The sequence below is a fragment of the Schistocerca gregaria genome, chromosome 2, assembly GCF_023897955.1.
Source record: "Schistocerca gregaria isolate iqSchGreg1 chromosome 2, iqSchGreg1.2, whole genome shotgun sequence".
NCBI classification, from domain to species: Eukaryota; Metazoa; Arthropoda; class Insecta; order Orthoptera; family Acrididae; genus Schistocerca; species Schistocerca gregaria.
In genome coordinates, this window is record NC_064921.1 from 758,680,661 (window position 1) to 758,703,635 (window position 22,975).

The 22,975-nt window shown below is 37.6% G+C and overlaps 1 protein-coding gene across 2 annotated transcripts in view; it reads right to left on the reverse strand.

Annotated features, from left to right (window-relative positions):
- Nucleotides 1-501: 501 nt before the first annotated feature.
- Nucleotides 502-22,975, reverse strand: part of LOC126334963 (tudor and KH domain-containing protein homolog) — a 68,937-nt gene continuing 46,463 nt past the window's right edge. Inside the window, exons 8-12 of one of the 2 annotated variants that reach the window (XM_049997734.1) lie at nt 20,309-20,413; nt 13,699-13,797; nt 13,339-13,577; nt 2,572-2,752; nt 502-2,143 (exon numbers count right to left, since the gene is read on the reverse strand). In XM_049997734.1, the coding sequence (XP_049853691.1) occupies nt 1,901-2,143; nt 2,572-2,752; nt 13,339-13,577; nt 13,699-13,797; nt 20,309-20,413 (867 nt within the window). In that variant the 3' untranslated portion in view covers nt 502-1,900. The remainder of the gene's footprint in view (nt 2,144-2,571; nt 2,753-13,338; nt 13,578-13,698; nt 13,798-20,308; nt 20,414-22,975) is intronic. The other variant, XM_049997735.1, reaches the window with a different exon arrangement.

A 22,975-nucleotide genomic window follows, 5' to 3' on the forward strand; every position in this document is an offset into this window, starting at 1 on the left:
TTGTCCTTCAGCTGCTTTTGCTAAGTTACAATAAAGAAAGTGCATAATTTTACAGTGAATGTAACCTATTGCTTCTTATCCAGTAGAACAGTACTTTTTGAAAAAAGTATTGTTTCCTTTGCTGCAAAAGTATATTTATCCAAATTTTATGTATAGTTAAGGCCAAGCTTCCATTCATTATAATAAGAAAATGTTTTGCACAAGTCATTCTAAATCTTCCTATACTTACTCAAATATAAAACTTTGCTGTACACAACAATTGCACTAGTAAAGAATCAGATTTCTGCCACCACTGTCTGACGGAAAATAAGAAATCCAAATGCTCTTCCCAAAATTACATCTTCCCCTAACATACTGTAACAATGTTGCTATCAGTAAAAAGTGAACAAACTATTTGCACTGGATTTATATGAATAGAACAGCCAACTGAATGTAAATGTTACAACTATAAGGAAAAGGTAATTCAGAAAATCAACAGACACAATGAGTGAACACATGAAGTTGTTTAAAGCATGTTTATTATGAAGGGACAGTCAAATGACATGATTTATTGCCTGGCACTGTGAGCATATTATTCACACATCTTTAAAAACTCAGTCTTCAAAGACATCACAATCCAGTTATCCTCAAAACAGAATAAAACTCAGAATGCAGTTAAGAAATAAAATAATAATTATGAAAGTTTTGCTACTAGCCAATAACATTACCAGATCGATATGTTTCATTGGTATTTTAAGCCATGCTTCACACCAAAATGCAACAATAATAATTGGAAACTGAAAACATAAAACTTCACTGCCTTTGTGGTTTTCAGGAATCTCCAACAGCAGCTGGCACATGACTTAAGTTTTTTGGTTTAAGTTAACAGAAGTTGTAATTTCATATTAATTTCTGTCATGTAGCAGTGCAAAGCTATAAAGTAAAATGCCTTAGGCCTACAAACAAATATTAATTAAATTTTTCCCTCCGAATGTATTAGAGCAATCAATATTACTGTAACTGATTTACTGCTTACAAAACCCCTACAAAGCAGTAGAACAAAATGTGTCCTATTTAGGAGAGTATGCACAACACCAAAACTAAGAAAAAAATAGTTAGAAAGAAACAAACAAACAAACAAATACTTTCCAGTATCTATTAATGCAGTGATCTACTCCCCTTGAAAACTTTTTCATGGGCAGACACCACTAAAATAAAAAAAATTATAGCCAGAAAACACTTTCAGAATGGGAAGTCCATCCAGAGCAACTGATATTAGATACTGTCAGACTCTATGTAAAAAAAAAAAAAAAAAAAAAAAAAAAAAAAAAAAAAAAAAAAAAAAAAAAAAAAAAAAAAATTTGCCTTTAAATGCTTTATTAATTATACCAATATTTAAATATTTAACACACAGACATGAAGCACAACCCATTACTATCACAACAGAATAGTTTTGTCAAGGAATAACTTACTGTTATACCAAGATGATTTTATGTAAAAGTTTCATTCAGGGAAGCTGACTGGCCATAAGTATGATTTAAAAAAAATATATGGCAGACTGGGTAGGAAAATATGGTTATATTGATAAAACTATGGCGAGAAATTTCATCATGATATTGATTGTGGGCAAGGGGTGAAGGGGGAGAGGAGGGGTGTAGTGGAGGGTGGGGAGAGGAGAGGGTGAGGGGGATGGGGGAGGGGGGGAGAGAGGGAGGGGGGGGGGGGAGAGAGAGAGAGAGACCGATTATTCGTGCGGGGGGAGGACATGATAGGTGTCAGAGACTTTATCCCAGTGAAATCCCCGCTTGAAAGCAGTAAATGATATAGAAATTACTTAAAGGAACTCAATTTCACTAACATAAACATCCGGAGAATAAATAAAAACTATCAGAAATGTGAAATGATTGTTCCAAGGATAACATTAAGTAATTTCCAAATCACTTTCTTCATCCGAATCACTGTCTGGCAACAGAGGTAATGACTGTTTATGTTCACCATTTTCATATGACAAGTTTGATGTACGAGAACTGCTTTCCGAATTAGTGACACCATTTACAGTCTTCTCTGCCATATTGTTATTTGCACTTGAACTTGTTTCTGTAGCAACTGGCTTCTCCCATTCAGCTAGGTCACGTTTAACAAGTTCTGCTGCAACAGGTACATCCTAAAACACAATAATTAAATGTTTATTGTCTAAAAAGCTCTAAAATATACTGACCTACTATAAAAAGTCAAATAGCAGGTAGTGTACAAATTGCTAACTCAAGTATTTAAATGCTGTCACAATCAATTCTAACAATCATTAGATCTTATTGAGGGAAGTACATCTTTACATTATTGTGGAAAATGTGCACGACTCACTGTAATTCATTTACAGATATTTGCACTTTCAGTAGGAACAAATAAATTAAATTATTCCGATTAATCCTTGAAACTTTGCTTCTATATCTTAACTCCAGCAGGTTTAAAAAAGGTGAAATTATTTAAAATAATACCTGAATCACTGTTGAATCTCCTGTATAGGGCCAACAACACTGAATACATAAATACACTTCTGCACATTATGTGACACATTTATACAGTGCAAAGTACCTTGGGTCCTGTGGTGTTGACAAGTGATACACACGGAACAGGACTGCCTTCACGCTCTTGTTGCTGGTCTGTACGTGGCCGCTCTCTGTATCCATCCACTCGTGCCATAATTACAACCCACTGTGCCACATGGCACAAATCCTCCATGAGTTCCCTAGCTTCTTCTGACCACTGATCATCTCTGAAATATAGAGGGTATCAAATATAATCTTGTCCAGAACACTTAAGTATTTAAAATAGGGGAAGGGAAACTACTTCATCTCTGACCGAAGAATTAGGTATTACTTAAGCTCACCTGAACATCAGGAAAACAGCAGATATGGAACAAGGATAAGTACATCACTGAGAAACCAAGGTATCTTTTTCAAAATTTCTAATGAGGAAGGCAGATCACACTGTAACATCCCCCTAACAATAAAGTCAGTAAAAAATTTCTTACATTTTCTTCCTAGTCCACATCTGTTGTGTATAGTACATTTATATTTCAACTTGGTAACTCAAAAGTGCTACAGATTTTTGGTGCAGACTTTAGTTGAGAGTAAAGCATTTAGATAATTGAAGTTTTTACTTTTTCCACAAGCCAACAAAGAAAATTGTGAGTAGCTCATGTGTATACACTGCTCTGAAAAACTTAAGGATGAGCTAGATAAAGTAACGTAGCATATTAACTACTTGGTGGAAATAAATGAAAGTGCGGGAACATGCTGCCAGAGATCTCCTGGTCACACACAGAAAGTTAGGTGTCAAACGGCACAAGATCAGCATGTCTACATGCCAAATAGGGCTAGCCCTGCAACATGAGGCAGCTGAAGGAAGAGACTGTGTGTGTGTGTGTGTGTGTGTGTGTGTGTGTGTGTGTGTGTATGTGTGTGTGTGTGTGTGTGTGTGTGGGCGCGGGCGCGCGCAAGCAGTTATGGTGGACTGTGGTGGTGTTTGTAATTACAACATGGCCCAGAGACAACATCTGGATCACTCACTTCACATGCGAAAGAATCACTGGGAACCTGGAAGAAGGATGAAGTGTGACAAGTGTGGCCCAGGGATTTAGTACAAATCACAGCACTGTTTCACATGCATGTGGTGTTGATCAACAACAGCAGCACATGACCACTACATTGTGCAACAGGTAAAAAGGAATCTACATCAAACAGCAGTGCAGGTGCAACCACATTTAATAGGACTGAAATGCATCTGTCTAATCTTGCAATGTGGCACAGTGACTGTGTGGGGGTGGCTCTTTGCCCAAAGACCCACACATTGTATTGCACTGACAACTGCACATGTGTGGCACCATTTATGATGGTACTTAAGAGCACAGAGACTGGACCAGCAGATTCAGTCCAAATAGCGATTCTGGACGTACGCTCATAGATGATAAGATGGGAAAATTTAGTGCTCCCAAGAACATTAACAAACATGATCATTTTGGTGGTCCAGGTTTTATGATGTGGGGAGGCATAATGTTGTACACTCCTCAATCAACATTACTGTGATACTCCATTTTAGGGATGCATTCTGTCACAATTTCATTTTTATGAATGACAAAGTGTGAGCACATCACACTGCACAGGTAGAGCAGTTCTTGGAATGAAAGGATATTCAGCAGATAGAGTGGCCTGCTTGTTTCCCACACTTAAATTGCATTGAGCACAAGTGGAGTGCATTGGGGATACATATTACTGCATGTCCACAAACATCAATGAGCATTCAGCAGTTGCCAATAGAGAAGGCAGAGGACTTTGTAAAGTCCCTTCCACAAGAACTTTTCATCAACCTGGTTGTCAGCATGGGAGCACATTGCAGAGCATGCATTGCTATCCAAGGTAACCACATCCTACTAAGAACCATGTCCCGCCTTTTGTAATGTCCAAGGGACCATCAAGAACCACTGTGACTTCAGAGTGATTACTGTCTTTGAATAAACTGTCATTTTTAATCATCTAATTGTGTATTTCTTCCAGTTATCTTCTGTATTATACTGTACGATTTCTTTATATATACGGTTTAAGTTTTGTTGAACTATTTACTTGGTAGTGACACACCACGTTAAACTTACTTTTGTCCATAAGTTCTGCACACAAGCGTAGTTTGGAAAATTTGTATTGAACAATAAAATGAGTTACATATCTGAAAAGTTATGCTGTATACAGTTTCAGTATTCCATGAAGTTTCAAGACAGTGCAAACTCTACTGCAGATGAAAGTTTCATTCTGGAAACACCCCTTGGCTGGGGCTAGACCATTTATTTCCAGAGTGTTAATCGAACGACATACAAAGAAGCGGTTGTGCTATGTTTGGAAAGCATGACAGAGGTACTGTCAGAAATGAGAGTGTGGGGTGAGTTGTGCATTTGCCTTGATAGCTCGGTCAGTCAGAGAATATCGTGAGAAAGGCAAGAGTCTGTGCTACAGTTACAGCCCTGTACACAATTATAATCTATCAGAGATCCACTACAGTGCATGTTCTGCTCCAGAAAATTTCATTCTGCGAACCTAAGGTAATATATATTATATTAGTGGCTGTCCAACTGTGGCCTGTGGGCCACTTGTGGCCCGAATTAAGAATTCGCGCAGCCTGTGGTTCTCAACCAGATTTTATAATAATATGCACCTATCAACTAACAGCTGAATTCAAAACCATCATCTAGCGTTACCAGCTTCAAGTTGATTTTCCCACTCAGTAACAAACAAAAATACTTAGAGGAAGCAGTAATATTTTTAAGACATGTTTAATTGTAATTGATGTTGGTGAATTCGGCAGTGAGCCAAGTAAAGCAAGTGGGGGCAAACTTGTTGGCAAAATAATCGTATCATATTTTATTTATTTATTTAACCTGGCAAGATTAGGGCCATCAGGCCCTCTCTTACATCTAACCAGGCATTCTACTTATTTTACAGTCATACAGGTATGTTTTAGTAGGCATGTTAAACTACATCTAATACAAAAAGTGAGATAAACAATTAGAAATTTTACATGTACATTACAAATTTTAGAATTTGCAATGTGTGGTCCATTATTATGCTAAGTACTGTGGAGTGCACAGTAGAGAGAACTTTTTACTGTATCATATATTAAGCCTTTAGTCCTGTTTCATTCATGGATGGCATGTGGGAAGAATCTCTGTACTTTTCTTCTCATCTTTTTATTCACTGATGTTGTTCATATACTTTGAAGGATGAGTACTGACATGCATTCACATACTCCGTAGTCTTAGTCTGTTACTACAAATTTAGGTTCTCATGTTCAAATATCAGACCTCTTACCAGTTACTATTGTACTCATTTGTAATGTATTCACCAGCTAAGCTTTTTCTTCTACAGAAATCAAATTTATTGGTGACTTTGCTTCAGCCTGTCATGTTATAAGGTTAGCATTTCCAAGAGGACTCAAAGAAGTTTCTCTAACCAATGAAGACTTTTTGTTGATAACAGTGCAATACCTACCACTCTCAACACCGAAAATTTTTGTATAAAAGGAGCCCTCTATGCTTGGAAATGAAGCATAAGTACTCTGTAACATTACCATTTGGTCCTTGCATCATGGATAAAGACTGATATTACACCGGTATCGCATTGAACAGTAATCATGTTCTCTCTAATGTAGTACTGGAATAATTTCCCCAATGATGGAAAAAAATTGTACAGTGTCTCTGTCTGACTAATGTAAAAACAAGGTGTTGGCCAGTCAGCAAGACTCAGAAAACAAAGTAGTTAAATGTGCTGACCTCTAACTCTGCCATTAGTAACAAAAAACACACTGAGCATAACTGACAAACCAAATATAAAATCAAACTATCAATCATCACAAGCTGAATAAAGAAGCGACTATTTGCATAATAATATCCAAGCAGCTTTTTGATTCTTATGTGACTGGTCAATGTTTTTATCCAGTTCCTGCACGTTTTGAATAGTCACTGCATATCAGAATCATACTAAATATGGATAAAATACATATCATTACTTTGAGTGCTTGTTACTACCTGAAATGTTCATTTGCAGCTGCAGCTGTAAGCAAAATTGTGCTACAAAATTTCCTTGTGACTATGTCGTAAGGTTTGTTATACAGGACAAGTTGTTTGAATGAAGAATAATTATGAATATCGGATCATCACTGCTTGGAGTATGACCTCTGTATTAGTGAACCAACCAGCTACTACATTCGAAACAGTAAACAGCAGGACAACGAGTGCAAGCCCAAAATTTTGCTTGGGTGCTCCTTTTCATTATTTATTTTCTGGCACAGGCTGCTTCCAACAATCTGTCATTGCACAGTGAAGAACTTTTCTCATCTGACGTCTGTTGTTGTGAGATGCTACCTGCACAGGTACAACTAGTGCACTCTCTCTCTCTCTCTCTCTCTCTCTCTCTCTCTCTCTCTCTCTCTCTCTCTCTCTCTCTCTCCCTCTCCCCCCCCCCCACCCCCCACCTCTGCCACCCCTGCCATGTTACCCCCTGATGTCAGAGACACGTTTTCAACCGACCTGGCATATGCTGCTGTCGAATGAAACTGCGAGTGGAGACAGGGACAGTGGTTTTGGGTGGGAGCAGAGGGCACTTCCTCTCCGTATAGTTTCTGTCAGTGTTGGAGCTTCATCAAGTTGGATTAACAGAAAAGATAAAGTCATATTTAAATGAAGTGTGCCATTCATTATGTGTTTGAGACGAGTCACAGAAATTCTCAATAGCATCCAGCATAAGACTCTACAGAGAAGATACTATGTTGTGTTAAGACTTAATGATAAATTATGACATCTTTCATTTTAAGACTGATCAAGAAGTACACACCTCTCAATCATAGATCATGACAGTAAAATAAGTGAAATTTGAACTTACACAAAAACCTCCCCCACATTAACTGCAAATTGACCACAAAGGTGTATAACTGACAATGGCACTCTATGTCCCTGCCATTACACACCATACGATGGTTGTATTATGAGCGTGATTCAAATGAAAACCTTAAAAGTGCTATAATGTTTTTAACTGTAACAATGAACAACAACCTTACATGCAATTTCTCAACACAGTCTTCCTGATGCTGAATGTACGTATTCCACTGCTTAGGACATGCACAGATATCACAATGAAAGAATTCTTTGGTCATTTGTGCAGCCAGTCATGTACTGTGGTTTTCACCTCTTCAACACTTCTAAAATGCCTGTCTCCCGCTGCTTCTTTCAGTACACTGTGCATATGAAAGTCACTAGGAGCAAGGCCTGGTGAATAAGGAGGATGTACCTGCCATTCAAATTTAATTTCCTGAGCAGTCTCGACTGTCTTGCAGGTGGTACGAATCCGGCATTGTCATGCTGCAGCAATACTCCTTAAGTGAGAAGCCTTCATCATTTACTCCTGATTGCAAGGCAAAGTTGATTTTTCAGCACGTCTGAATAAGAAGTATTGATTACCATCACTCTCTTATTCATGTAATGCTCCAAAATTCCTCCATTTGCACCCCAGAAGAGACTGAGCATGACTTTTCTGACAGACAGTTGAGTGTGGAAGTTTTTTGGTTTTGTCGATGAGCTGTGGCGCCATTCCTTGCCATACCTTTTCATTTCTGGTTGATGACAACGGACCCAAATCGCATCGCCTGTAACAATTTTTCTTGGAAATGCATCACCTTTGATCCAGAAATGATGCAAAAGTTCTTTGCAGGCATCAGCATGATGGTCTTTCAATTTGGCAGTCAACTGACAAGGCACCCACTTGCAGACACCTTACTGAAGCGCAGTACATTGTGAACAATATTCTATGCTGAACTAATACTAATCATCAAACCTGTGGCTATTTCATTCAGAGTTATGCATCTGTCCTCCTTTACAAGCTCCTCCACTAATGTCGTATTCTCGTCTGTCACCACACGGTCAGGCTGCCCTGGTCTTGGGTCATCCTCCACAGAGGCTACACCTCTTTTAAACTTCCTGCACAATTTGTCAATTGCTGAGATGATAAAACACAAATCACCATACTCCACTGTAATTCTGGTTTTGACACATTTTCTATGCAAAAAACCCATTATAGACTGCTGCTTTATTTCAGTACTTTTTGAAAGTGGGGTGGCCATTTTGTTTTGGATGCTAATGCCTTCTTCTGAGTTTTAACAGCACTTTGTCACCTGTTGGTCGCTTTCTGAACCTCAAGCAACACTACTGCCACCTACCCATTCCATATCAAACTTTTTGAAGGTTTACAGAACTTTTAAGGTTTTTATCTGAATCACCCTCATACATTGGTGTAGATCTAGACATATTGGACTCAACACAAGATTTTACAGATAATTGGTTCTCTCTCTTTTCATCCTCTTATCTCTCAAAAAGTGACTCCAACATTTACAACAATAACATCCATTTCCATACATAAACAATTTTAAGTGATGTCATTCACACACAACCAGTCTCATGGAAACTTTCGCATCCTGCAATTATACAGCTAAGTTAGTACTGCAAACATCTACAGTCACCTCAGTTTTATGCCGCCACTAAAATACAAAAGATTTGTATAACCTGCGACAATACTATGTCAGATCAGGAGCTATTTAAATTTATTTCTGTAGCGGAACCGATTTTCTTAGTAATCAGAGAAGATTCTATTTCTCAAAAATAATTCCCTTACCACCCAGAGGAATCTCCTATTATTCACTCACCCTGTACTACACATCTGCTAGCTCGTAAATCATCTACAGATCTGCTACAAGTTTCTACACAGGCAATCAACTCCACTAACGAAGCTATCAATGAACCAACCTGGACCATAAATTTGGCCTCCACTGACCAAAAACCACTCCAGGATATATGACTCAGCACTTTCATTTTTGGTAAACAGATTTATCACTACTGAACTATTAAAATGACTTTGAAAGAAAAATAAGAAATTGTGTTCTGTGTACTTGTGTCACTTTCCCTTTTCTGTTCCACTTGCGAATAGTTCACGGGAAGAACGATTGCTGATAAGCCTCCGTGGGGGCTTAAATATCTCTAATTTTATCTTCATAGCTTTTTTGCAAGATATACATCAGAGGAAGGAGTATATCGACTGACTCTAAACTTAACCACACCTTGAGACAGAACACATCTCTTGCAACATCTGACACTGGAGTTGGCCGAGTACCTCTGTAATGCTTCTCCACTTACTACATGAACCAGTAACAAAACATGCTGCACTTCTTTGGATCCTTTCTATTTCGTCTATCAATCCTCTCTGGAATGGATCCCAGACTGATGAGCAATATTCCACTGCAGTTCAAACAAGTGTTTTGTAAGCTACTACATTCATTGATGGACTACGTATCCTGAAGTTTCTTGCAATGAATCTCATTCTTACATCTGCCTTAGCAGCGATTAATTGTTTGTGACTGTCAAACATTAAATCTCTCTGTATGCATATTCTTGTATATGTTATGGAAGTAACTGCTTCTGGCGATTGTTCTACAATCGCTGCAATCGTGAATTATAAAATGAAGCGTCTCCCTGTCTACATATTCACAATACATTACATTTGATTATGTTGAAGGCAATTTGCTGCTCTCTGCGTCTAGCATAAATCCTGTCATCTTCCTGCATTTCACTACAATTTTCAACAGTTGCACCTTCTCTGTAGACAACACCATCATCCACGAAAAGTATCAGGGAACTTGTGATGATGGGTATTGTCATTTATATATTGTGTGAAAAGTAGTGGATCTGTAGTATTCCCTAGGTAATAAGCATGAAGTTACTTTCACGTTTGAAGACCTCGCTCAACTGACATGATGTGTGTTACTTTTACATCTGAAGACTTCTCTGCATTGACAAAGACATGCTGTGTTCTGTTTTCTAGAAACGATCAATCCAACCACACGGCAGATCTGATATTCTGCACACTTGTATTTTGTTCATTAGATGGCAGTGTGGAGCTGTGTTGAATGAATTCCAGAAATAGAGAAACAAGGTACCGACCCGGACACCTGTATCTACTGATACCTGGGTCTTGTGGGTGAACAGAGCAAGCTGGGATTCGTACAACTGTTGCTTTCAGAACACATGTTGATTTCTAGAGAGGAGATTTTCAGTCGCCAGAAATGCCACAATACGTGAGCACAAAACAAGTTTCAAAACTCGACAACACACTAATATCAGAGATGTAGGTCTATAGTTTCACACGTGTTCAACAACTTAGAAATACTTTGCTCCTCCAGAGACCTACAGTTAACTGCTGCTAAAAGATGGCCAAGTTCTTTCGCATACTCTATGTAGAATCATACTGACATACTGTCAGGTCCAATGGCCATCTCTCTGTTGAATCATTTCAGTATCTTTTCCATCTCTTGATAATTTTGGGTACAATTTGTCGCATAAACAATACCTGGAAATGTGGAGTCGCCGAGTGAAACTATTACTATTTCAAGCTACATGGCTTGATCATTATGGGAAAAGAATTTTTAGTTACAACATCTGTATTCTTTCAAGAAATATAAAGAGACAAATACTTCAGACAGATGTGAAGGAAACCATGAAATGCACTGGGTTGCACCTTCAAACTAGGCTAACAATTACTATTGCAACCGATCTATACAAGTCACAGCCTTAGGTGCTTCTTTCAACCACAGGATGGTGACGATAACTCTATTAAAACCGACATGGAAAAAGTCTTCTGAAGATGTGGTACAGAAGGCCTCAACTGTACAGATTTTTTTTGAAGAGATACAAATTCCTTCATAATTTTGCAGGAATGCAATTTTACACATCAGCAGAAAATATGGACATTGTCAAATGGCTGGTGTTTTACTGAATGAAGTTTCTTCTCCATGTTCAAATAGAGACGATGCGCAGCATGTTGTCTCAGAAGAGAACTTCAACGTTTACAATAATGCTTTCTCTTGAAAAACTGCCTTAACAGATGAGGAATAATAAATTCAGCATAAAAAGGCAAAGCTCCTTTTAAAAAAACACCATACACAGTACTGCGGCTGCAAATTGATATCAAGTCCTATAATAAATGTAAATGCATTGTGTAATATCTAATGAAAATTTGACAGTTGCAAAAATATTTTAGAAATAATACATTTTGCAGTCTTAAAACCGAAAAAATACTGAATCTGTTTCAGAGCTACAGTAATGCAGATGTTATTTATTAATAATGTAATGACACCACCTAATATCAACAGTCTGTTATGTCAGGTACAGCCTTTATTTAAGTGCTCATTTTATGCTCGGCAAACTGCATCATAACTTCTTGAACTTCAAACTCAATAAAACATAAATTTTCAGTTGTTGCTATACATTTTCTCTTCAGTTGGTTTTATAGGAAGAGGCCAAGTACTTGGGGAGTACTAAGTCTTGATAAACATACAGAACATCATTTCCACATGGTTGTTAGTTTACATGCATGCTTTGTTAAGTACCAGTAACTACTTTCAAGTATGTGCTGATTTTTATGTGCACAAATGAATGTGGAACTTATGAGGATATTGTATCCACAACCATTTGTGCACTATGTGGATGTGGACACTTAAAAGGATTGTGTGCCCACAAACATTTGTGCACTAGAGAATGAGCACATGCTTGAAACTAGGCATTGGTGATTAAAATACTGATTTGAACAGCAGCTTGGTGGAAATGCGGCCATTCTTCAGACCATGGAATTTGTATGAAAGAATAAGGTTAGGCTGTAAGAACAAGAACCTGATGGAGTCTCTCTACCTTTTGCAGATGATATAACTTTTTTATTCTCTCAATGTAGTCCCTAAACAGTTCAAAACAAACATTATATCTGTAGCCAGATGACTAATGGTAAAGCAGCAGGGGGAAATGAGTAAACAGCCTTTAACCCAAACAGCCATATGATGCAAGAACCAAGTTTACATTTATGCCAAACTTAAACAGTACCATACAGTACGCCCACTAGAGGCTCTACATGCAGATGACTTCCTCACAATGAATTATAAAATGTCTGATATGATAACATCCTGAGATGTGCCCATCTATAAAAATAAGGTTTATGGACACACTAAGTTCCTAGCCAAAAACTAACAAACAGAAAGTCAATATACGGATCAAACAATGCAAGGAAGCGCTCCAATGAAGAAGAATGTGAGCTTGTTAAGCAAATGTGTTTATATATATTATCGAGAGAGAGAGAGAGAGAGAGAGAGAGAGAGAGAGAGAGAGAGAGAGAGAGAGAGAGAGAGAGAGAGAGAGGGGGGGGGGGGGGGGGGGGGGGGCTGGGGACAAATGTTTCAAAAAGAATTTTGTTTAGATTCCACTTATTACAAAGTTTGCAACAGCAGATTTTTCTTTGAGAATTCTGTAAAGCTGGGATGGCCAATAATTCTGCACACACATGCGAAGCTCTATCGCCATGGCTGCACACTTACCCCATTACCCTGCCATGCTGTGAGCTCAATGTTGCTGATACATGGAGCTGCCACTATCTCAAAACCAATCAAAACTTTTTCCACCGTAGATAGGAGATCTTGTGTCTCCTTGTATAGACAACGTATACTGGGCATGTATGCAATGTCATATATCTAAGTTAATGTCCCATCAAGCATTAAACAGACTTCTGCAGTGAATTAATGAGAAACAAAAAGGAGTTGTATGAAAGTTACAGAAACAATCTAGTCTCGTTATCAAATGCAAAAGAAATGACAAACTAAATGTTCACTACTTCAGGCTGTTATCAGATTCCAATCAGAGTCAAATGATGGAAACAAAATTAATCATAATACATTCATTTATCCATCTTCAAGATTACATCAGTTCGTAGAAACTGATCAGCAATAACTTACTTTGGCTTAACGTTTGCGAGGCAGCATTCAATAGCCTGGAATCGGAGTCTTAAGAAGTCTGTTCGCAAGTGAAACACCTGTTTCTGCTTGACATCAGCAGAGTCCCCGTAATCAAGATAGAAAAGCAGCAAGTCACTTTCTTTTGGATCGTACTCATCCAGAGTAACATTTCTCACTATGGCCCTATACCACATTTCATCATTAGTAAAGGGTGCTGCCACTAGCTGTCCTACACTTATCTGAAATACAAAAACTAAATATAAACAGTAATAAGGAGAAAACTGAAGCAACAATAATGACATGATATTTTACCGATGAAAAATTATCTGTAGAGGCAAAATGAAAATATGACTGACTCACCTCATTTACTCTATGAATTTCTTGATTTTCCTCTTTGCTGTAATACTGCGTCATTTCTTCTACAAGATGGTCTAGTTCAACTGCATGTTGTCCCACCAACTGCAAGAAAAAAAATAAAAATAAACAGTTCCTACTACGAATCTGTTTTCTCCACCCTGTCCCCTCTTGCACATGCACGCACGCACCCAAATTATATTATTGTGAGTTTCCCCTGCTCTGTACATTCTTTTTGCCATCCCATTCCTCTTCTATCCAATCCTTACTATAATTATACTTTCATCTTTTGTTCAGATATCTCTTGATCTTTCTCTAACTTTTGATCTTGCACTCCTTTTCATCAGTTTCATAGTGATCACATACCTCTCACTTGCCACACTTAGTTGTGTGCACTATGTTATAGCTCATGCAGGATATGGTGGCCGATGCGCAGTGACCAGTTTTCATCCAAAGCACTGGGCGAGTTCATTCATTTGTTCAGAAAGGGAGGCCGAGAAGCTTTCGTCACCTTTCGGCCAGTCGGCGATGACAGACTTGACATGCACACTCTGCAATCTTTTTCAAGCGATTTTACAAAAACTATTCAGTAAAAAAATTCATTTTTGCTTTACTTACAGCTTTATGTGAAGCTCTTGATGATGTGTCTTACTTTCATGTAAATATCACAATAACTATGACTATTTATGAAATTATGTATACAATGTGAAATTTGGGAAACTGTGCAATCAAAAACTGAGGTTGCTACCATTCTGCGTTTGGCGCACAATATGTTGTATATGAAATTTAGCTAACATATTGATTCTTTAGACTTGGGTACAGGTATCTGTCACCAATCTCAAGAAAATTGATCTAATGTAGCACACTCATTTGCAATCGCTTCATGCTAGCGATACAGCCAGAGTGAAAGATCCACAATGTTCCTCATATTTCATAAATGGTTTTAGATATCGAAATGAGATTCTGACAAATGATAGCACCAAAAGAGGAGAGTATTTGACTTATCATTATTATGTAAAACTCCATTATCTACCATGTTATTCCAGTAACTAAAGACTTCTTCATTGAAAGAATGTAACTTTTAAGAGACATCAATAGCTGGTGAAACAAGAAGTGCTGTGGGTTTTGGAACAACATATATGAAGACATCACACTTTTTTTTCTTTTTCTTCACAGAGGCTGTGACTTAACTTTTACTCATTTTCTCACTTAATAAACCACTGTTTCAGAATTCTTCTACAACAGTGTAAACTACATTGTGTTTTGGCAAAACAAGCAAATATTGACATGACAACCAGAAAAATGTGTAGATTTTACTCACAATTCGCCACTTATGACACTTCTCTGAAAGCTACAAATGGTTAGCAAACCAGGCAAAAATAAATACCTGGAATTTCAATGGGATTCTGAGCGACCACTGACCACTGCCGCTCTCTCCATGCTTCCCCGGCTGACTGCAGATCTATTAGCCACAGCATTTTGTGTGCACTATATTACTTAGTTTATTTACACATCTACTTAAACAGGAACAAATTGATGAGCAAATCTCCAAGGTCATGGAATGTGTCAGTACATGAAATAACAGATAAAATATCATGTTTATGAACACCCCCCCCCCTCCCCTCCCCTCAAAAAAAGAAAAAAAAATCAGGGAACTCCTCATCAGAACAGGAGGAGAAAACTCTTCAATTCTTTTTTAAAGCACTGGGATTACTGTTAAGATTTTTGAATTCTTGTGATTGCTTATTGAAAATGGATGCAGCAGTATACCACACACCTTTCTGCACAAGAGTTAAGGAAGTGCAATCCAAATGCAGACTGGATTTCTGCTGAGTATTAACTGTGTGGAAGCTGCTAATTCTTGAGAATAAGCCGAGATTGTTATACACACACACACACACACACACACACACACACACACACACACACACACACACACACACACAGAGAGAGAGAGAGAGAGAGAGAGAGAGAGAGAGAGAGAGAGAGAGAGAGAGAGAGAGAGAACACAATGTCAAAATACTCAGACTAGTGAACAGGGGTTGAAAAGGGGTTTGCGAGCTTACACCACTTATTACCCGAACTGCCTGTTCCTGAGCCAAAAATACCCTTTTAAAATGAGAAGAGTTACCCCAAACTATAATACCAAACAACACAAGCGAATGAAAATAAGCAAAGTAGACTAATCTTCGTGTCGAATGGTCACTTACTTCAGACATCATTTGAATAATAAAAATGGCAGCATTAAGTCTTTGAACAAGATCCTGAACTTGGGCGTTCCACGACAGTTTCCTATCTATCTGAACACCTAGAAATTTGAACTGTTCAGTTTCACTAATAATATGCCCATTCTGTGAAATTAAAATGTTGGGTTATGTTGAATAGTGTTTTAGAAACTGTAAAAACTGAGTCTTACTATGATTTAGTGTTCCTTTATTTTCTACAAGTCATGAACTGCACTATTTGAAACAGAGCGTATGTTGCACACAACATCCTTCACTACTAATCTAGTGTCATCAGCAAACTGAAATATTTTAGGATTTTCTGTAATACTAGAGGGTGTATCATTTATATAAATAAGGAACTGGAGTGGACCTAACACTGATCCCTGAGGCACCCCCCAATTTGACTGTACTTCACTCAGACCCCGCATCACAGCCATTCTCAATACTGTGAATAATGACCTTCTGCTGTCTGTTTTTAAAGTAAGAGGTGATCCAATTGTGAGCTACTCCCTGTATTCCCTAATGGTCCAACTTCTGGAGCAGTATTTTGTGATCAACACAATGAAACACCTTAGTTAAATCAAAAATATGCCTAGCCTTCAAAACTTTCTGTTTAATCCATTCGGTAACTCTCAGAGAAGAGAGAATATAGCTTTTTCAGTTGCTAAATGACTTCTGAAGCCGAACTGTACATTTGATAGCAAATTATGTGATATAAAATGATCAATTATCCTTACATACACAGCCTTTTCAATAACTTTAGCAAACACTGGTGGTACAGAAATAGGTCTAAATCTGTCTACATTATCCCTTTCTCCTTTTTTTATAAAGCAGCTTTAGTACTGAGTACTTTAATCATCCAGGAAACTGGCCTGTCTTAAAAGGAAAAATTACAAATACGGCTAACTACAGGACCAACATGTGCAACACAGTAGTTTAATATTCTGCTAGGCACTTCATCATATCCATGAGAGTCCTTAGTCTTCAGTGATTTAATTATTGACTGTCTCCCCCTTTGTCAGTATCACAGAGGAGTATTTCAGACATCAGTCTCGGATAGACATTTTACACGAGAGTTATACGATTCCCTGTAGAAACTAAATTTTTATTTAATTCACTAGCAATGCTCAGAAAGTGATAATTAAATATTGTATATATAACTGACTTATCAATAACAAATATTTTTACCATGAATTGACTATATCGTCGACCTTGTGCTGCTGACCAGACACTTCCTTCACAACTGACAATATGGTCTTAATTTTATCCTTTGAATTAGCTATTGCATACCACAAACTCTTTGCCTTCCTAATAACATTTTTAAGCACCTTACAAGACTGTCTGTGATGTGTTACTGTAGCTTGATTGTGACTACTGCTAAAATTTTGATACAATTCCAACTTTTTTTCTACTAGTCAGCCACCCAGGCTGTCTTTTACTGTTCATACCCCCTTTAGAATGTTCTAAAGGAAAGCAACTCTCAAACAGCACGAGATGTCATATATGTTATCGGCACTATAAACATCCTGTCACTCTTGTTCCTTAGTGAGATTTAAAAGACTCTCTGTCGCTGTCGGATTAGCTTTCCTACATAGTTTGTAATTATATATGACTTTTGTTCGAGTACAAAAGCCTTTTAGTGTTAAAATTTGCACATTATGGTCTGAAAGGCCATTCACCCTACAGCGTCCCCAATGAAATAATACGAAAAGTCTTAAAAACCAGTATTAATAAAGAAGAGACATTTAAAAATTGAATAATATACATTTTTCTCATGTACCCGTATTATAATAATTTCTCTATAAGCTTCGAGGGCAAAGAAATATAAAATACTCTCTTTTGTTAATTTTTTAGTCGTTTTCACTAGTTCTCTTGTCTTGGTTGCGTGTAAGATGGACATCTTGAGAGTGCTGGCAAATGTGAGCATATTTGTACTAATTATGCAGATAATATATTGATTTACAATTATTGTTCACTTTTAATTTGTAAGACTGATCCCAATTTCATGTCCGCCTTCCCTTGAATTAACCTGCATTCGAGTAATTAATTCATTGGTAGAATTTTGGGAAGATGTGGTTCATCTGTAAAGGAGACCGCTTATTAAAACACTAATACGACCCATCCTTCAGTACTGCTCGAGCATTTGGGATCCGTATCAGGTCAGATTGAGGGAGGACATAGAAGCAATTCAGAGGCGGGCTGCTAGATTTGTTACTGGTAGGTTTGATCACGACGAGAGTGTTACGGAAATGCTTCAGGAACTCAGGTGGGAGTCTCTAGAGGAAAGGAGGTATTCTTTTCGTGAACCGCTACTGAGGAAATTTAGAGAGCCAGCATTTGAGGCTGACTGCAGTACAATTTTACTGCCGCAAACTTACATTTTGCGGAAAGACCACAAAGATAAGAGAGATTAGGGCTCTTACAGAGGCATATAGGCAGTCATTTTTCCCTCGTTCTGTTTGGGAGTGGAACAGGGAGAGAAGATGCTAGTTGTGGTACAAGGTACCCACCGCCACACACCGTATGGTGGATTGTGGAGTATGTATGTAGATGCAGATGTAGATGTAGATGTAGATGTAGATGTAGCCAGGGCCAGGACTGCGACTACAATGAAATGGTTGACGGAGGTAAGAAAAAAATACTCTCGCGCGTGTGGGGGCCGCAATTGTAAATAATAACTAAAGATTTTTGCTTTAAAGTGAACTGACTAGCTGAGGAAATAAACATGAAAAAATTTATTCCATTGTTCAACTTATATGAGCATGTTTTAAGTCTAATGTTCATTAATGTAACAAAATATTTCCACTGAAGATTATTATTGTTAAAAAGGAGAACTTCACAAAAGCATTTAATTGTAAATCAAAATTGAATGAAATATCATTTTGATTAAGGCCCACCACGTAAGTCGACAACAATCACCATTACCAATAAATTTTTGTGGGAAATAATATATTCAATTACAATGGCCGACGGACCCGAGAACCCTTTTACTAACAGAATGCCCATCTAGTAATGAAGATGGAATAAAAAATATTGTCTCTTGTTATTCTACTGTTCCCCTGCACCCTAATTGGAAAAAACACATATGAGTTTAGGAGATCTATTAACACCCTTTTTCTTGCACAATCATAAAAAAATTAATACTGAAGTCACCACATATAACTGATTTCTGGTACTTCCATAAAGTGAACCAAGAATCCTTTCTAGCTTGAGAAGAAATGCTCTGAAGTCATAGTTATGGAACCTATAAACAACAACAATTAGAGGTTTAATTTCACTAAAATTAAACTGCCCCTGCACAACATTCAAATATCTGTTCAACGCTGTGGTGTGATATGTCTATAGACTTAAATGGAATATTGTTTTTTTACATACATGGCCACTCCCCTACTCTGCAAGGAACTCCTTGAAAAGAGCCAGCTAATCTGTATCCTGGTAAAAGGAGCCTCTGAATTGTCAAATTATTTAAGTGCTGCTCCGATGTGCCAATAACGTCATATAAGAAGTTCACAAACTTTATCTCCAATACCTCTCATATTTTGGTGAAATATGTTACTTCCTTCTCTACTTGGAAACATTATGTTCTCTGAAGGTGAGCCCTTAGTTAGAGGGACTTTCTTTAAGCAGGTATACCTATCAGCTGACTTCAGCCTAAAAAAAGGTGCAGCTCTAACACCAACTACTACAGGAATTTTTCCATGAGCGATCCCACCACACTCACTACACAGTCACATATAAGATTTGCCAGCCACCCCTTCCCATACTTATTGAGGTTCAGGCCATGAGATATTACAGAGTCACTACCACTCATTAGTGCTGCCCATAACTTATTCTTAACCCTCCTACATAGTCAGCCTCTTTCCCCTCCAACCATCCTTTCTAAGACAAATATTCAGATTAGTGGCCTACAGCACCATCCGATGAAGGTATCACAGAACCATTATTTTCCACACCTCATGTAGCTAGACACTAGAATTGTGGTGCTGGTGGAAATTAGGAAAATTTAGACCCATGTCAATGAAATTTGTGTTATTTTTCCCAGCACCATGACCCTCACATTCAGCTGCATAGAGTCCAGAAAAACATTGCCTGTCTTTTTGTTCCTAGCGCTGTCTTCATAAACTGAGCTATTTATTGGGGAAAGGATGTAATTTTTATAACAAATTTCATTAAGGAGTAAAGATGTAGAAGATGTAGTTAGCAGACCCAGTTCTTTGAACAGAATTCTGCAGGATGTGAATTCTCACCACAAGTAATGCATATTACACAGTTTGCGATTCTGAAAAGTTTTGTCTGACCTTAAAAGAGTTGGAACAACATATAAGACAATAAGATATCACAGAATGAAAGTAAGCAAAGTATGCCAGCTTTTTTATTTTATTGGCACTAACCTGCACAAAGAAACAGCCAGGATCTGTCAAAGCAGAAACAAAAACAGGAATGTAGCCATCTCCTCCAGCAGGATTCAGTTTCTCTGACACATATGACTTGTGGCTCTGATAAAAAACAACAAAGTACACAAATAAAAGCTGCAAGAAATAGGGGTGAGTTATTAAAATTTTGATTAATTCACATATTTTTAATACCAAATATTCCAATGCACCAGGTTAGAACATTTAATTCAGAATTAGGCAATTTTACAGTCAATTAACTCTACATTTAATATATTTTAGAATTAGATGTTACTGCCATATCATCTTAGTTATTTTCTCAAGACACACTGCCTCATAATTTTTCTAAAAGTAAACCATGTGATATGTGAAGCATGCTCAAAAGATATATCTGAATTTTTCTTTTAACAATATATTTATTCAACCTACAGACATTTAGACACAATCACCTTCAAAATATTTCCTGCTCTATTCTTACACCTCATGCTTATCCTAGAGTTCTCTTCTCCTCCCCCCTCCCACTCCTCCCTGTGAAAGAATAAACAGCAATTTGATTGGTAAGGCAGTCCAAAGCTGCCTTAACAGATATGAAATGCTAGTGATCTAAGAACTTTTAGCATTGAACTTGAAATCTAGACAGTACAGAAGGTAAATACAGTAGTACGCAGTCAAATGGCAGTTAATCTAGACAGTACAGAAGATAAATACAGTAGTACGCAGTCTTTCTATTTTATTTACATCATTAATATATAGTCCGCCCCCCGGCAGCTGAGTGGTCAGTGCGACAGACTGTCACTCCAAAGGGCCCGGGTTCGATTCCCGGCTGGGTCGGAGATGTTCTCCTTAACATCATCATTTCATCCCCATCGACGCGCAAGTCGCCGAAGTGGCGTAAAATCGAAAGACTTGCACCAGGCGAACGGTCTACCCGACGGGAGGCCCTCGTCACACGACATTTCATTTCCATTTTTTATATATATATATATATATATATATATATATATATATATATATATATATATATATAAATTGCACAAATGTGGCACAACACCTTCGAAAACATTTTATTGTATGGTCTTTTCATTTTGTCATACTGTTCTGGAAAGCTTCTTTGGGAAGTCTTTCAGTCCTTAAATATTCTCCTTAATGTCTTCAACAGTCCTGAAATGGTGTCCTTTCACCTCCAATTTCAATTTTGGTAATGAGAAAAAAAATCAACTACAAAGAAATCTGCAGAAGCAGCGGCTGCAGGGTGGGGGAAGTAATCAGTTGAATTTTTGCATAAAACTCTCAAACTGACTTAGCCAAGTCGGCAGATGTGTAGTCATGGTGAAAGAACCATCTGCTGTCTTCTCACAACTGTGACCTTCCTACAATTTTTTTCTTGCACAATCTTTTTAAAATATTTTGGTAGTACTGAAGGTTAGAAATATCGACGAAAAAATTCACTGATAGAAAATAAAATTAAGAAATCCAAAAGCATTAACTGGACATTGCATTTAGATCATTACAAGTGTAGAGATATTTTGATAATCCACTGTGATATGCAATACAGCCACCACCATTTGAGGTTAAGGTCTTCCAAATATAGGATTACATTCAGCTGATTGATGGTAACTTCTTAAGTGGGAGAACAACTTTTAACTCTGTTTTCAACCTAGAGCATCATATCTGTAAACTTGACCCAGCAGTTCAAGTGTTTTTGTGAACATTTTCACTGCTCTTATGCAAACTTTCACATTGCACTTATGGTGTTACATACCACTCCAGGGGAGTGTTGAGTATCCGTCTTACAGGCGTATGTTACTCACAAAAGGAAAACCATAAAACAAGTTATTATACAGGAGAGGACAAACATAGTGAAGATTCATTATTTTATTTGCGTGTGACGACCATGCTGAGGCACACCAGATGTCTTCGAGACAGGATGGCAATCACAGTAACTTCGCAAGAGAAATTATCTGTATGGGACACGAACATATGAGCTCCTAGCACTGCTGGCCTGCATTGGAGAAGGGCAAAGTCTCTGGAGAATATATATTTATAACACTGACAACAGTTGTTAACTGTTAATTAAATGTCATTCTGATTCCATTGCTCCTTGCATAAACTTATATTTAGAGGTTGTGTGTTGGGCATTATGATTTGACTTTTAACACTTAAATTAAAACCACTTAAACATGTTGTGCCCAGAAAACCAGCTGTTATGCCATTATTTAAAATGTTACTGGCACATCTTTGTTTGAGGCATCTTGAAAGGCAAAAGATACTAAACAAGAGCACACTTCAAGGTTTATTTATCATATAAATTTTAGTTCTGCAACAAATTGCAAATTTTGAAGACAGAATAAATAACTAACTTGACTGTGGCAAGTTCTTGAGCAGTTTCACATGTAACTGGCCTTTCTATGGAAAAGTGTGAAACATTCTGGCATGCACAGAGAAGTACGCTGCAATTAGGGCAATACCAGCTTGTTTCTCTCCTGCTTCCTTTGCCAGTAGATTGTGTGATCTTCTCTGAACAAATCTTGCAAACCCATGTTGGTTGTTGCATAATCTCAGATGATGGAATTTTATCAGGAAAGTGTTATCCTGCAAGCTTATTACTGATAGTTGCACTAGGAACAATTTCTTAAACTTTTCTGGAAGAGTCCTCTGGCAGTTTCC